This window comes from Myotis brandtii, unplaced genomic scaffold (assembly GCF_000412655.1).
Source record: "Myotis brandtii unplaced genomic scaffold, ASM41265v1 scaffold276, whole genome shotgun sequence".
In the NCBI taxonomy this organism is placed as follows: Eukaryota; Metazoa; Chordata; class Mammalia; order Chiroptera; family Vespertilionidae; genus Myotis; species Myotis brandtii.
The window spans coordinates 1,121,816-1,138,781 of record NW_005360509.1 but is presented as its reverse complement, the minus strand read 5'-3'; the positions used below and the strand labels follow the sequence as shown (position 1 = coordinate 1,138,781).

Genomic DNA, 16,966 nt, shown 5'->3' with positions numbered 1-16,966 from the left:
GGGGGGGGGGGGGGGGGAGCGGGTATTATAATATAAAAATGGTGTTCTTAAATATAATTATTAAGTCCCAGCTAAACTTAAGGAAATCTTATTTTGATATTTTGCCATATGACTGAGACAAATTTCAGGTAACTCAACAGCTATGCCATTGTAAACTTTGCTCTCAATTTCCTACATTCCTGGTGAGGTAGTCTCTTGATATTAACGGTTTCAACTTCTTATTTTTTAAAGATAATTTCCTAGGACCCAACTAATATGAAGACTAACTGAAGAACTACTACCTTAAGAACTCAGAATCTTATCAGTATAAGTAAACAGTTTTAGATTTGGGGACTATAAAACATTTTCCAAATAATTTTGTCAAGATAACATAAAAATATTTCCATTAATAGCTGACCTATCTCCTTTGTTATTTTGCTTTTAAGGTTTACAGATATAAAACTAATTGTGGGAGATTCCCAGGGAAGTGTTGCCATTGATAAGTTTTAATATCTTTCATGGCCCAGCATACAGGTATAATAATAAAATACACCTTGTACCTTTCATATGAGAAATAAATTGCTAATATGAAGCTGAGGACTAGGAAAAAGTCTTAAGGTCCCTCTAAATATGACTTTAAGCTAATGATATAAGCAAACTCCATGTAATTCAGATGTAAAAATGTCTAATTACTTTATGGGCTTTACACACATTATACCAGTAGATATAAGTCAACCATGCACTAAATTACAAACCCAGGTGTGTACAGGCTCCACAGACATAAATTAGCCACAACTGAATAGTTCTCAAGATTATTCAGGAGTATTTTAAAATAAGAAATTATAAATTTTCCAATTTAATGCAATCATAGAATAAATACTCTGGAGTAGTTTCTCTCCTTTACCTAAAATGTCTCTTAAGTTATTTTTAATCATAGCAAGAGAGTGAAGCTTTCTGAGTAATTTCCCTATTCTGAAAAACCTCCCACAGAGGTGAGGTTTACACAGAAGATTCAGCATACACTGCACAAAACCGCTCTGGCTGGCTCTAAACTTACTACCAAACAGTGAGAGTCGGTTCCGAAGTGGGACGCAGAGAAGCCGAGGATGCGCATCGCACCCGGGACCATTTCACAGAGGGACCTTCTCACACTCAGAGCCCAGTTACCATGCCAGGATAGTTTTATTGGATTCCTGTCCTAATGTCTTCTTTTGTGAAAAGGAATTAACCATTTCCTTTGTAGGTCATGGAAAATAAACTCTTAAGTGTACATGTGTTTATGTTTATCTGCATATGTACATGTGTGTGTGTAGGTATGCCTGATTTCTTTTTTTTAAGGGCTGTCAAGTACTAGATTGGTTATATAAAAAGCATAAGCATCCAAAGACACATTTTTTTACTCTAAGTTTTGAAGCATGAGCACTAAGAATGGTTATATCATTTAAGGCTGAATCCCATCCAATTTGGCTGTGGTGGGTGGATGACAGTATCTCAATTTTGCATGTCTTCCCACCAGGGTCAGGCAGAGGGAAGTATGGGCTTAGCACCAAAGATTCAACTACGAACAGTTATGATTTGGCAGATCTTTTCATCAGATGTTTGCTCTCATTCAGTTGCCTGTTGTTTGCCATTTGTGGATGATTATAAGGTCACCAAATGTAAGCATGCTCTTTTCTGGAGAATTTAAGAGAAGCACAACTTTCCCAAGAAGCCTGCCTTTTTACAGTCAAGTACCTGGTGATATCTTCAGATAGCTGGGCGGGGTCTGGTGGGTAAAATTTCACATTAAATGAAAACTGCCAAGCACCATCTGCAGAAATGAGAGAAACATTAGCATAAAACCTTAGAAAATCCCCTTATACTTATGATAGAGCTACCTTAACTCCAGGTTCTAACACCCAGGCAAATTTTGATCATCCACGGAAAACAGGAAAGTCTCCGTTAAATGAAATCCACAGATAAGTCTGAAACTTCATCCAGCTTCTAATCTTCTCACCAATCAAATCCTTTACAGGCACTTCTAACTAGGGAGAAAATTGACTGTACTTCCTCCCTTTCTCAGGAACAAAGTTAAGCCTTTGGAAGAGGGGGAAAAAGTGAACACGGATAATCCTCAATCAGACAAGTCTGGAACTGAGTAGATCTACTGCTGGGAAGTTCCGGATAGCTCACATACCAACATTATAGACATAATCCCACTTCCTCTGTCCCTTCTGCTTTGTTATTACAGGTCAAATACCATTATAGCACATGTCAAGGGATTATTCAAGATATTTTTATTTTATGGGGAAGGTTTGTTGTAATGAATATTTAAGAAGAGAGCTGCTCTATGGGCTGCGGGAAAATCTTTTCTTACCCAGGGAACTTTTTGATTAAAGAGATGCTTGAGTGTATTTACTATGCATCACCAATTTCCACACCTTCTTCTTAGCCCATGACTTGAACGGGCACTCTTTACACGCTGCTGTTCTTTATCCTGCGGCATCTATGGACCGCCTCCCCATACGTCCCCTCACAGGTGCCTACTCTTCTGTACAGCCCACATGTACATTCAGAACATTATTAAGCCTTCCTAAGCTCTCCATTTAGTAATAGTATCTCTAATCATGTATGGTTTATCATTATAAGGGTGAAAAACCAACCTTTTCTTCTTTCTTATATGTTATCTGTATGTGGTCGCTCCTTTAGCTTATATTCATCCTGTCCTTTTATTCTGGCCTTTGAATGCAGTGATTCACTGAGGTCTGGGTGCTCCTTTGCTGGGACACTGCACCCATATGTTCCCTCCACCCAGCAACCACACTAGAAGTGCCACGGTGCAGGGCCGCTTGTGAAAAATTCCCTCCAGTCTCCTGGCTTCGGTACTGGGAGGCTTTCATCTATGCCTCACGTAGCCATAGTCTTCCTTTCACTGTCTGTGACCCCCCAATTCAACTCTTAAGTGTCAATACTCTCCTACGACTTCCAACCGCTCCCTCTGCCCATTAAGAAACTTCTGGAAAGTCCATTTTTTTTCTATGAGCCCTTCCCAAACATTCAGAAGGGACGGTATTGTACATCCTAGCTTCTTTCTTTGCATTAGTCTCTTGTGTATGTGACTAATACTTAGCTGTCTAGGTTACCTACATTGGGTTCATTTATTCTAGTTTATTCGTCACACTACCACTAATATTACACCTAAAGTTCCCCATGGCAGGGCACTACCATGAAGTGTCTTATAAAGGACTTGGCATAAGACCAAGTATAATTGGGTGGTAAATATTATTTTTAAACCACTTAGAACATTAACTGAAACATGGGCTATAAGAATTCTAAGCCATAAAATACCCGTCAATCAAATATACTTCTAGTGATTATTTTCCCACTGTTCTCAAAAGAAGACCCTTTGTTATTCTAAAAATAGTCTGACTTGGTTTTACCTTACTGTTGATTTCTATTCACTTCCTGCTCAAATGGGTCCCTTCCATGCCTGCTACTGGTGAGGTTCATAAAAAGAGCTGGCTACCCGCTACTCCCGCCACCACCCAAGCAAGTGAAATTAAAACTAATGAATTAGTTATGGGAAATGGATTTATTACTCTTTTACAATTTTTAAAGTATGCCTAGAATTCAATGACTAGTTTATCAATGTATGTAATTAAATACTCTCATAATAAATTCAGGGTAAGCATTCTAAGTTGGAAACTAAAAAGAATAAAAGTGTAAGAAAAAATATTTAAATGCAAAAATCCTCAATCCAGGAATGTGAGTTTCAGACTGTAGTGGGCCTAAGAAGCATCTGAACTGCTTATTAAAAATAATTCCTGCCAAGGCCAGGTGGCTCAATAGGTTGGAGTATCATCCTGTACACCAAAAGGTGGCAGGTTCAAGCCCCAGTCAGGGCGCATACGGGAAGGCAACCCATAGATGTTTCTTTCACATCAATGTCTCTATCTCTCTCTACCCCCCCACCCCCACCCCCTTTCCCTATCTCTAAAATCAATAAAAAAAATATTCTCGGGTGAGGGTTAAAAAAAAAAAGAAGAAAAAAAGTCAATTCCTAGGCTCCAGCCAGAGAATTTTATTCCAGAGATTTGGAATATGGCCTAGGAACTTGTGGTTTTAATAAACCTCCTTATGATTCTAATACAGTGGTCATGGGGACCACACTGAAAATCACCAATTCTAAGGAATCCACTCTCCTAAGGTATAACCCAAAATAACTACCAGGCTTTATAGGACATTATTTTGAATCAGTGAAAAACTTTAAGAAAACTACCATCTACACTGGGAGGATATGACTGTGCAATGAACAGGCTTACTGCCTGTATCTGCTCAGATGATGGCCCTGTTAGAAACAGAAAAGGGAACAGCTTGAGCGCATTAAAATGATGCTCCTATATGCTGATATAGGATTTTAAATCACAAATTTATAATAAATAGAAAACTGTGAAACTGAAGAGCTCATCCTTATGAAAAAAATTAAATTTTAGTCTTCTTTGCCTGCCAAATCTTAAAAATCTCTAAATATACCGCATTTATAGTGTAAGTTACTATATATCGTATTCTCTATATCATGACATTATTATATCATAATCATATCACAAAATGCGGTATATTTAAATATTTTGAGATAAGATATGAACAAACGATGACTAGAATTAGAATTTTTTCATACGAACTCTTTGTTTTCAGAATTTCCTATTTCTCATAAATTTGTAACTGAAAATCTGTACCAACTTGACTGCCATTCTCCTTTCTGGAGACATACTCTGGCCCACAGCATATAAAGGATGGAAACATATTTTATCATTTGTATTAGGAATAGGAGATGATGATTCAATAAGTATAATGGTTTGATAAAAACTTCTCTGCCTTGGGTGAATGTAAATTTTTTGGAAAGAGAGCATTTTAGTGTATTAAAACAATAAGGAATATAGATAAAAATATAAAATTCTTTTTTAAAAAATTCCAACTTTTTCTTTCTCTTTCTTCCTTTATCTGCAAGACTCAGTTCATGCTGCAGTTGCACCCACTGCCTGATCTGCACGATGAAAATACCCTTTAAATCCCATGTTCCGACTGTCCCTTTAGCTTTCTCCCCTTAGAAAGGAAGTGTAGGAGACAGAGTTAAGGGAAAAAAATTCTAATAACAAAGAAAAGAAAATTGACTGCTTATACAGCCTTTCTTATAACAGTATTATGACTTATTGTGGAACATTTAATGTATTTTCAAAGTGCTCTGAAACTATAAATCACCCAAATACAAAACAGCATTTCATTAGTTAGGGGAATACAGAGGACTCTAGGCACATAAAATGTTAGGAGCTATGTTCAGCATATCTGCTTTGAAAAACTCCACGAAAAGATTCTTAGAATACAGTCATCATCTTAAATTTTTTATTCAGACTCTCTGGAACAAAAAAAAGTATTTTCACCTACTTATCATACTCATAGCTGTCCCTGGTTTCAATCGCTACTTGTCAAACTACTCATTATCAAGTTTCTGGTTAATGAATACATCCAATTTCTCAAAAATGTGGTAAAGATGTTATTGTTGTAATAAATAATCAGCAGACTCTTTAATATCTAGAAGTATAGTGAGCTTTTTCTTCTTTTGTGATACTATCTAGTATTAAACCATTTCAAACTGCTCACTACTAATTACTTCTTATTAATAGTTGGTGTACTTTAATATCTCACACATTCAAAGGTATTAAAACATCTCTTTTCTCTTCTAATAGTAAGCGGTGGAAAACTCAATGTGAATGTTGTTATTAATAAGCTGGTCTTAAATTAATAACTAAAATTAGTTGTTCAGGAAAATTAATCTAGATTTGACTGATAAAAATAACTGCTTTAAAACACTAAGTAGTTATTTAAAATTATAAAGGTTATCCATGTTTATGGTAAAAGCAAGAGGGTTAAAAATAAAAAATAAAAAAAGGTTAAAAATAAACATTTTAAAATTCCTCTTTCTCTACCCTCCAACACTGCAATGCCATTTCTGGAGGTATTTACTGTTAATATCTTTTGTGCTCTTCCAAAATTTTCCACACCCCTCTATATGCATAACTTTTTTTAAACAAATATGATTTGTCTCAAACAATGAAGAATTAAAAAATAATAAAGAATAGTGTATTTCCCAAGAAGAATTAATTTAAATATATCAGTCAATGGTTTCACACAAGATTATTAAACTTTTATATTATAATAATAAAAAATACGATTTGTTTCATTAATGTCTCACTAATGAAAGCTAAGACATATTTATTCTGCTTCATTCTATGTAATAGCTGCTTAGTATTTAAAGGTATGGGTATTCCCTGAGTGACTTAATAATTTCTTCATAAATGGATAAATTATGTTGGTTCTAGTTTTCTGCTATTACAAATTATATTCTAATGAACTTTCATACAGTACATGCATTTTCCTCTCTTCTGCATATGCTGAATAAATTTCTATAAGTAAAATTAGGGGGCTAAAGAGTAAGTGCATTTTAAATTTTATAAAGACTTTCAAAAAGTGCCTTCTGAAAGGGTTGTACCAATTTGTATTTCTACAAATTGGGTTACATATTGCCAGTGCAAGGTATTATTATCATTATTATTATTTTTTAAAATATATTTTTATTGATTTCAGGGAGAAAGGAAGGGGAAGAGAGAGAACATCAATGATGAGACAGAATCATTGACTGGCTGCCTCCTGCATGCCCCCTACTAGGGATTGAGCTTGCAACCCGGGCATATGCCCTTGGCCAGAATTGAATCTGGGACCCTTCAGTCTGTAGGCTGACACTCTATCCAGTGAGCCAAATGGGCTAGGGCGCAAGGTATCATTAAACTTTAAAAATCTCTTGTTACTCTGAATAGGTGAACTATGCCTCATTTTAATTTGCATTTAATTGTTAGTAAGATTTAACACATTTTTAATAGTTATTAGCTACTTGTATTTCAATTTTTTGAGTTGCTCATGCAATGGTTTATCCACTAATATGCATTTCTCACCTTGTCTTTAGGGACCAAGAAAAGAGGTTGTCACCACACAGTAAACTTTAGTCTCACTTGTTATTCCATTTCTAAATTATTAAATAACTATTACTTTTGCTTCACTTTTAATAATAAAGTTTGGAACAGTAATAATTAAGTTGGGAACTTTTAAATGATTAAGTACCAATTGGAGCATCACTTGATTAAATCCCATTTCACATCTGTGTACAGGCAAGGGAATAAGTCAAAAGTCATAGTTATTTTACTTCTGAGTTGTGATAATCAAAAATAAGATCTGAGCTAGACTAACCTGCCAAAGACAAAATTTGAGATTTTATTCTGTTTTTCAAAACACTGTATTCACACCAGCAATGCGAGTATGTGCTACCAATTCAGACAACCCCACTCTTAGAAAATCTTCACATTTTCACATATAATAATCCAAAAGAACTTACTTCGAATCTGTTTTTTAATTTCCTTAGCAGGGTCCAACCAATTCTGAAAAGGAAACGATAGCTTGAATTTGAATCAGAGAAGAGTAAACATGACTTAATGTTGACCCGGCAGGGACACCCACTCAGCGTATTTGAGAGTGAGTGGCTGCTGGAAGGCCCTCCACGCTGGGCCCTCCCCCCACATCTGCTGCCCCTTTGCCAGGTCCTGCGAGGGTCCAGGCACTGGTCTAGTGAAAAAAAATGTGGTGTCCACAATTCACTCTAACAACGTTCTTTTCTTTTACAATCAATGACTTCAGGGACTCAAGCTAGCAGAGAAACAGAGTAGATAAAAACCCAAAACAAAAACCAGTGGATTTTATGTTCAAACAAATTACTAGAATAAACTAAAGATACATGTAATTTGACACAATGTTATCCTAGCCATTCAGTCCTACACAGTGACTTCGGTGATTACAAATTCTCAGGCACCTACTTAGAAAACTTTCCTAACAAATGAATGCTTGCTTGAGATGTAAGAGTTTCCTCATCAGAACACTCAGATAGTGAAGTTAGACATTGTCCACTGAATCCAGGAGATATGATTCAGTGCACACCACCAAAACATGTAACATCTGTGAACAAAATTTCTGTGACTCAGTTTCTACACCAATACAATGGAAACAATTTCTTTTCCCTTGTTTTTCAGGTAGTTGTGGGGATTCATGAAGTAAATCTCTGAAGAGACTGCATTATCTATACTAATAAAAGGGTAATATGCTAATTACACCAGGAGACCTTCTGGACAAAGCCATGGTGGCGGGGCTGAGGCAGAGGCGGTTGGGGCGATCAGGCTAGGAGGGGACGGCAGTTGGGGGTGAGCAGGCCGGCAGTGGGGGGATTTGGGGGAGAGCAGGCCAGCAGGCAGAGTAGGCCGGCAGGCAGAGTGGTTAGGGGCAATCAGGCAGGCAGGCAGGTAAGCGATTAGGAGCCAGTGGTCCTGGATTGCAAGATCGGGCCTAAACCGGCAGTCGAACATTTCCCGAGGGGTTCCAGATTGCAGGCTGGACAGCCCCCCCCCACCCCCGTGCACGAATTTCGGCAGTCAGACACCCCCCGAGGGGTCCCAGGGTGCAGGCTGGGCTGAGGGACACCCTCCCTGCATGAATTTTGTGCACCGGGCCACTAGTTCAGGTATTAGAGAGTAGAGTCTACAGAGGTATTGCATTAAACATTAAATACCTACTAACTACATGAGACAAGTGTCAGGTCAGCCAACAACTCATCTCATATTCTGATTTGGCAAGAATAAGAAAGCATAATAAGATGAATTAAGAATAGGAGAGCAGCCTCGAGCATGGTTTCTATATAAGTATCAATGTATTTGATTTTCATTGGCTCATATATCAGATGATATATACTGAAATACATCATCACAAAAAAGCCACATATAAAATGCTTTCCTGGAACCATAAACAGCTGAAGAGAAACATAGTCTTATGGTTTCCACAATATTCGAGATTAAAGGAAGCAGTTAATAATTTCCTTTATGAAGAAATAAGGTGATCAGTAGCATTTAGGGACTCACAGTAGTAAATGTGGGAGTTTGAGGAGAGGTGGGGTAGATTTACCAATTCAATTCTAGTTCACTTTCTGGCAGTAATGAGCAGCAGCTCAAGCCCTAGTATTTTGCACTGCTTTCAGTTACTCACCTTCTGGTTTTCAGTATCTCGATACGTAAGCCCAAAGTAGTCTTTTTCTAGCAAGTTCAGATGTTCACATACTTTATCAAACAGCACTTGGCCTCTGGAGCGTTTCTATGGAAAACAGAACATAAAGAGAAGTCAACACACTCAACAAAGTTCCCTCAACTGCCATGAATAAAAAGAGGCAAATCTTAAAATCCTGCTTGCTGTAACTATACAGTAAGTGATGGATGGAGGACCAAGTGTGAGCACACTTCACCATCTCCTTTTTCACTAAGACAAAGGCTCAGTTAAGTGGATCTACACCTGCAACAGCCTGTCCCTACAATAAACAAGAAATCATCAAGGTCCCTGAGTAAGTACAGCTAACCTGAAGATAATTTCTAACATAAGTAGCTGGGAATGATGTGGTGCTTGGAGGCCCCAAATATCTTGTGAAATATAAAAATCCCAACAGTAAAGGAGAGTATTCAAGGACCAACAAAAGCCATGTTTCAACAAACCCCAACTTAATTCCCATATTACCAGATTCTGAGCCTGAGAAGAATGAACCCTATTCCTTGTCTTAGACCTCCCCTTAAAACTTTCCCTTATCAATCCTTACTTAAAAATTATAGCTATGAATTCAAAGCCTGTTAAACTAACTTCATTATTTTTGTTTGTTTTTTTTGCTACAAACCTCAGTTTTGTATTACAGTATTCAATATTCTCCTAATTTGAGAAACATTCTTCCTACTCAATATAACAAAATGTCCATTACATGTAAAGGTTTTAGTTATCATTTATAAATAAAATATGTAAATGTATATGTTATATTTTTGGCCATTAGGCAGACATTTGGAGAAAGGAAAAAAGTAGTCATATGGGGGAGGAAATCCATCAGTTTAATTTACTGTGATACACAATTATCATATTCATCTAATCCTTCAAAGGTCTTCCAACATGGCCTTGGATTTTAAAATGAATTAACTGGCAACAATTAAGCTAAACTAATTTTTTTTGTGTGTAGTACCAAGATTTCTAATCTAATACATTAAGCATATTTGTCTTTAAGTTTTAATGTATTGACAATGACAAATATGAAAATTGATCAACAATGTACATGCCAAAATAATAAGTATTCAGAAGACCCCTAAGTGGTGTGTATTACTATGTAACCATAATTATATTGGAAATTAATTACTTAGTCCCCTCAAACATAACTATTTAGGAAAAAGGATACATTTATGACAGAAAAGTAAAGCTTTAATTGTAGCTTGCTAAATAATCAATGATGTATTTGAAGAAATGTTACCCATGTATGAAAAAGGATACATTTATGACAGAAAAGTAAAGCTTTAATTGTAGCTTGCTAAATAATCAATGATGTATTTGAAGAAATGTTAACCATGTATGAAAATAAATTATATGTTAGCAAAACTACATAACATTGTTCAACGGATAGAAATAAGTGGGATGATAATGAAATGCTGCTCACTGGTTTTAATCTTGTTTATAGATAATAGCATATTATTTCTGAATAATGCTCAGCAATTTATAAAGTTTTTACAAAAAAATTGGTTCTTCCAATGCTTCTATTGGTATTATCTCCAGTTACCAGATAAGAACACAGAGATTCAGAGAAGTTAGATGAGAGAGGCAGTTTTAAACAGGTAACTCTGGGTTTGAGTGTTCATTATGTCTCTTGCAGGTATGTGAACTTCTCTGTTTTACCTTCTGAAAAATGTGTACGATACTGCCTACTTTTTTGAAACGATTGACATTAAAATAAAATAATGTACTCAAATGTGGTCCAGTGATAGCACATATCAAGCACTTCACAAACATCAGCTATTATAGCCTAAGTGACTGACAGATGGCAGAGCATGCAATGTAGAACTAGGCATTTTTGCTGTAGGAGCACATATATCACTTCTTATGGTGTCAATGCACCCTTTCTTTAGCTATCAATTTCCTGCTTACTACTTAATTTGCTTTAGCTAGACCACAATATTTACACATACACCGCACAAATACACATCAGTGTCTGGCCAAAGTACTTTCCCAATGAGTAAAAACAAACAAAACAAACACAAATAAATACACATTTCTCCCATCTCCTCTGACCCAGCAGTCCACAGCCAGGCCCTCACTGGAGGACTTTTTTTTAATGTCATCAGCTGCCTTGGGCGTTGTTTTCATTAGCTATCTTCTGGCTGCTGTGTTTTTCCTTTTGTCTAACAGGTGACATTGATTAGATCAAGCACAGACCACTATTCTATGTGGCTCTTAGTTTTCTGGCTTCTCACAATTTGATTTCTATTAATGACTCATAGTTACCTCCTGACCAGAATAGATTTTGTCTTACTGAATATTTTAAACACTTTTCCTGAATATGTACTTATTATTTTGGCATGCACAGTTTATCAATCTTCATATCTGTCATTGTTAATACATTAAATCTTAAGAACAATTCTTAAGACAATCTCTTAGTGGTGCATTCTTCATACCAAAGATGTTTTTTGATGGTTATATGTAAACAATGAAATTCCTATCTGCTAAATATCACCACCACAATCAAGCAGCTAGCTGGATGACATTAGAAAAGCCTTTTAAACACATTGCGGGCGGATCACGAGCATTCTCGTGTTTTCATATTACACAGTATTTTACATAAATTTTAAAGGCACGCCTTAAAATTGAATACCCATTGCATTTTGAAGTTATTACATGTTCTTACAAGCTAATATCTTTTTAAAGTATGATACTTTGTAAAACGTTTTTTTATACTCGTTCAATAGAAACTTATCTGGTCACTGGGTCAAGTTAGTAATAAAACTGGTACGCAATGTGTTAAGATATTTGGGCCTTTATTTTCTCATTCTTGAGTGAGGATATAAGACTCGATGGAGCAAGGCGATCATGAGCTTGAGGCTATACTGGCCCCCTTTGCTCATGGCAAACCATACCATGGAGCCCAGAGGCAGCTTCAGCACACTTCTGCACACTGTGATGAGAAAGATGCTGCCAGTGAATGGTAGACATGTGTCCTGACCAGGAATTGAACCTTGACCTCCTGGTTCATGGGTCAGTGCTCAACCACTGAGCCACACCAGCCTGACTAGACTAACATTTTTTAGGCTTGTTTGCTGTTTCTTACAAGTTTTTAAGACATGCCTCTGACTCAAAGGCACTTGCAGTTCATGGAACTATATTCACTATTAACAGTCAAACCTGAAAGGTTGTTTTTCCCTTTCCAAGAAAACCAAACAATGGTGGACTGTCTTCTTTGCACCCTCTTTATTGAAAAATTGCATTTATGTTTCTGATAGAGTAAATGAGGTTATTGCAGCCCAGCAATCTGAAAGGCCTTATATATCCTAAGAATAATAAACTCAGCAAATTTAAACAACTTTCATTTTTAATTATTTTAATTTGCTCTTTATTTTAAATGAAAAAAATTCCAAGTTGACTTATGAAGTTATTGGGTGTTAAAAGAAGTACATCAAAAGAGAAAAAGTTTAAGGTTATAAAAAGACAAGCCACAGACTAGGAGGAAATATTTGCAAATAAATACATGTATGATAAAGGACTGGTATCCAAAATACACAAAAAACTCTTAAAATTCAATAATAAGAAAACAACCAAATTTAAAAATGGGCAAAAAATCTGAATATACACCTCACCAAAGGAGATGTCAAATAAGCACATGAAAAGTTATGTTTCACATCAGCCCTAGCCAAATAGTTCAATTGGTTAGCAGTGGTTCTCAACCTTCTGGCCTTTTAAATACAGTTCCTCATGTTGTGACCCACCATAAAATTATTTTTGTTGCTACTTCATAACTGTAATGTTGCTACTGTTATGAATTGTAATGTAAATATCTGATATGCAGGATGGTCTTAGGCGACCCCTGTGAAAGGGTCGTTCGACCGCCAAAGTGGTCGCAACCCACAGGTTGAGAACCACTGTGTTAGAGCATCATCCTGATACATCAAGGCTGCTGGTTCCGTCTCCTGTGAGGGCACATACAAGAAGCAACCAGCAAATGCATAAATAAATGGAACAACAAATCAATGTTTCTCTCTCCGGGTCTCTCTCTTCCTTCCCTTCCTCTCTCTAAAATCAATAAATTAAACAATTAAAAAAAGATGTTCCAACATCATATGTTATTAGAAAAATTGTAATTAAAACAAGATACCCTATTAAATGGCTAAAATTCAAAATACAAACAACACCAAATACTGACAAAGATGTGGAGGAACAGAAACTTTTATTCCTTGCTGGTGGAAATAAAAGTGGCTGGTGGTGCAGCCACTTTGGAAGTCAGTTTAGGAGTTTCTTACAAAATTAAACACACTCTTAGTATATGATCTAACCATCAAGTTCTTTGATATTTACACAAAAGAGTTGAAAATTTATGTACATAGAAAAAACCTGTACACAAATGTTTATAGCAATTTTATTCAACATGTCAAAACATGGAAGCAATTAAGATGTCCTTCATTAGGTAAATTGATAAATAAGTTGAGGTACATCCAGACAATGGAATATTACCTAGCACAAAAATGAAATGACCTATCAAGCCATGAAAAGACATGGAGGGACCTCAAATGCAGATTACTAAATGAAAGATGCCAATCTGAAGAAGCTACAAACTGTACGATTCCAACTATATGACATTCTGGAAAAGGCAGAACTATGGAGACAATAGAAAGATCAGTGGTTGTTAGGATTACGTGGAGAAGGAGGGATAAATAGATGAAGCACGGAGAATTTTTAGGACAGTAAAACTACTTAGTATGATACCATAATGGTGGATACATGTCATTATATATTTGTCAAAATCCCCATAGAATGTACCACACAAAGAGTGAACCCTAATGTAAACTATGGACTTCAGTTAATAACATGTGCCAATACTGGTTCATCAACTGTAACAAATACAGCACCCTAAAGCAAAATGTTAAAAATAGGGAAAGAGAGAAGAGGAAGAGGGCAGTGTGAGGGTTTTATGAGAATTTTCTGCTCAATTTTTCTGTAAACCTAAAATTGCTCAAAAAGTCTATTAATTAAAAAGGTAAATGACAAAAATACTTAATGTCTTATTTTAAATTGTTAATAAAAATAATGTATCAAATACTTTAAAAGGTTAAATAAAATTAAACTCCAAATGATTTTACTTTGCTTAAAAATTTTGTTAGGAGCAAAGATTTAAAAAAATTAAATAACATAAGTCACAACACATACAACCTCTAGGATAGGCTACCATCCTCCTGCATTCCAGGTGTATACACACACACACAGGAACATCACGTCTAAAATGCCTGCAAGCTAAACCAAGATTTGGTAAGGAACAGGAGCAGGGCAACAGATCAAAGCGATTCCTCATGAGCTGCACTGCCCAACCCAGTAATCCAAACTACTAACCACTGAAATGATGTATTCATTAGCTAAGGTTCAGAGGCTTTCTCTGGACTAAATTCAAGAGGACATGTCTATCATCGCCACTCAAATACAGCAGTTGAAATAAGCTTTTCTGCAGCATTAATGAAACTTCCTACAAGTCAAAGGTCATTCAAGATTTTTACAAAAATGTTTGTAAAACACTGGTTCTTAAAACACTGTAAAAACACTGGGTCATTAACCAGCATCATGTGGAAAGTTTGTATTAACATGTTTATTTTTACTTGTCCACTTAGAGAAGCAATTTTTAAAAATTAATTTTAACATATTTTCATATGGGGAATTTCAAACATACTGAAATATAGTGTAATGAAACCCTGCATACTCACAACCCAGTTTCAACAAATGCCTTGAGGATTACAACCTTAGTTCATCTATAGTTCCACTCAACTCCCTCTCCCCCAATTAATTGTGAAGCATCTCAGCCAATAATATTATCTTTACTAGAGGCTCAGTGCACGAATTCGTGCACAGTTGGGGGGGGGGTCCCTCAACCTGGCCAGCAATTGGGGCCAATCGAGGCCGTCTTGCCCAGTCTCGATCAGGGCAAGCTGGCCGGGGGAAGGGACCAAGGGAGGTTGGCCATCCAGGGGGAGGGTATGCGGGAGGTTGGCCGGCCATGGGAGGTTAATTGTGGGTCAGTGAACATCATTGTGACCGATCAAACAGTCAACCAGTTGACCGGTCATAACGGTTTCTTAGGCTTTTATATATATAGATATGTCTTAGTATGTAACTCTACTCTTTAAAAAATGTAATCTCAATACCTTTATCAAATCTAAACAAAATTAGCAATTAGTCGTTCATGTTATCAAATACCTAGCACAGTGGTTCTCAACCTGTGGGTCACGACCCCTTTGGCGGTCAAACGACCCTTTCACAGGGTACACCTAAGACCATCTGCATATCAGATATTTACATTACGATTCATAACAGTAGCAACATTACAGTTATGAAGCAGCAACGAAAATAATTTTATGGTTGGGTCACAACATGAGGAACTGTATTTAAAGGGCCAGAAGGTTGAGAACCACTGACCTAACCGGTACTGTAACTTCCCCAATTATTTCCTTTCCTTTTTTTTTCAGTTTGTTTGGTAAGTTCATACACTGCAAATTCCCCCTTTATATTGGTTTTCCCCTTGAAATTAATTTGTCTAAGAGACCAAACCATTTGCTTATAATTCCCTCAGTCTACACTTTGCTGTTTGCATCTCCATGGTGTAATTTAACTCATTCTTCTGCCTCCTATATTTCCTGTAAATGGTAGTTAAATCTAGAAGCTTGATCAGATTCTGATTTAACTGATTTTCATAAGTGATACTGTGTAATTTTATCAGCAGGCATAAAGCGAACCTTGCCTTTTTTGTGATATCAGCAATCACTGATGAGGTTGCAAGATGGGAATATTCTAATACTAATCATTCCCCCTCTCTTTATTAGCTGGAGTGTGTCTATAAAGAGATACTTTGCCAGAATTTTTTTTATCCAGTGACACAATTTGATGACAAAATTCAGGAAAAATGCTCACTCCTTTCCCTTTATGCAATTTCAAGATAGATAATGAGTTGGCTCTTTAGCATCGTCCAATAGTCACCAATTAGATTTTTTTTGTACTATCGCTATGAACTCATGGGTTGAAATAGGTTTGATGTGTTTCAATCCCTCACAAGTATTACCCATCCAGATGATGCTCTAAATGTGCCCAAATGCTCTGCCTTGCCTACTGCCTGTCAAGTCTCTCTCATCCTTCTTCACAAAGCTTCTCAGAGCCACTTCTTTAGAGCATTTCCCCTCCTCCCAGCCAAACATGATTTCTCTCTACTTTGGACATTACAGCACTTTATAGCACCAAGAGGGCACTTTCCACAGTCGGCCTTATATCCCTTATATCACAGCTGTCTCTGCGCACTCACCTGATATCCCTACTGGCTATAAAGGCATTCCCAGCGGCACCATGCCTCCTGCAATTAATCTTTCACGGACGCTCATTTTGGTCAAATACCATTAAGAGATTAAAAAGGTACCCTGATGAAACTTTACATAAGATTTTTCTTGCTAACATATCATAATCAATGTCATAGAAGAAATATTTTTAAACTATTCGTTTTCGACTGTGGACCCTGGAAGCATTTAAAAAATGGTGCCCAGGAACCCACCTCAGTTCCGATAAATGAAAATATCTGAAGTCGGGCCCAAGGCATCTGCATGTTTTTAAGATCCCAGAAGATTTATTTGAGTATGGTTGTAAGTTGTCAGGTACATTTTAGGTTAAATTACATTTATGACAAACATTCTTAAATGTGAGGTCTCTAAAGCAATGTTTCTGAGAAAATGTGTAACTTTTTCAGATTTAGTTTAGGCCCAACACACTCATAGCTGCATTATAAATTTACACACACACACACACACACTCTTAAAATCTTAAGATACCC

At 36.5% G+C, this 16,966-nt stretch overlaps 1 protein-coding gene across 28 annotated transcripts in view; it reads right to left on the bottom strand.

Annotated features, from left to right (window-relative positions):
• The window catches only part of EPB41L3 (erythrocyte membrane protein band 4.1-like 3), a 215,555-nt gene that overhangs the window by 42,325 nt on the left and 156,264 nt on the right, over positions 1–16,966 (bottom strand). For all 28 annotated transcript variants that reach the window (XM_014541649.1, XM_014541638.1, XM_014541645.1 and 25 more), the window contains 3 exons: positions 9,094–9,198; positions 7,403–7,445; positions 1,714–1,789 (listed from right to left, as the gene is read on the bottom strand). In XM_014541649.1, coding sequence (XP_014397135.1) covers positions 1,714–1,789; positions 7,403–7,445; positions 9,094–9,198 — 224 coding nt within the window. The remainder of the gene's footprint in view (positions 1–1,713; positions 1,790–7,402; positions 7,446–9,093; positions 9,199–16,966) is intronic.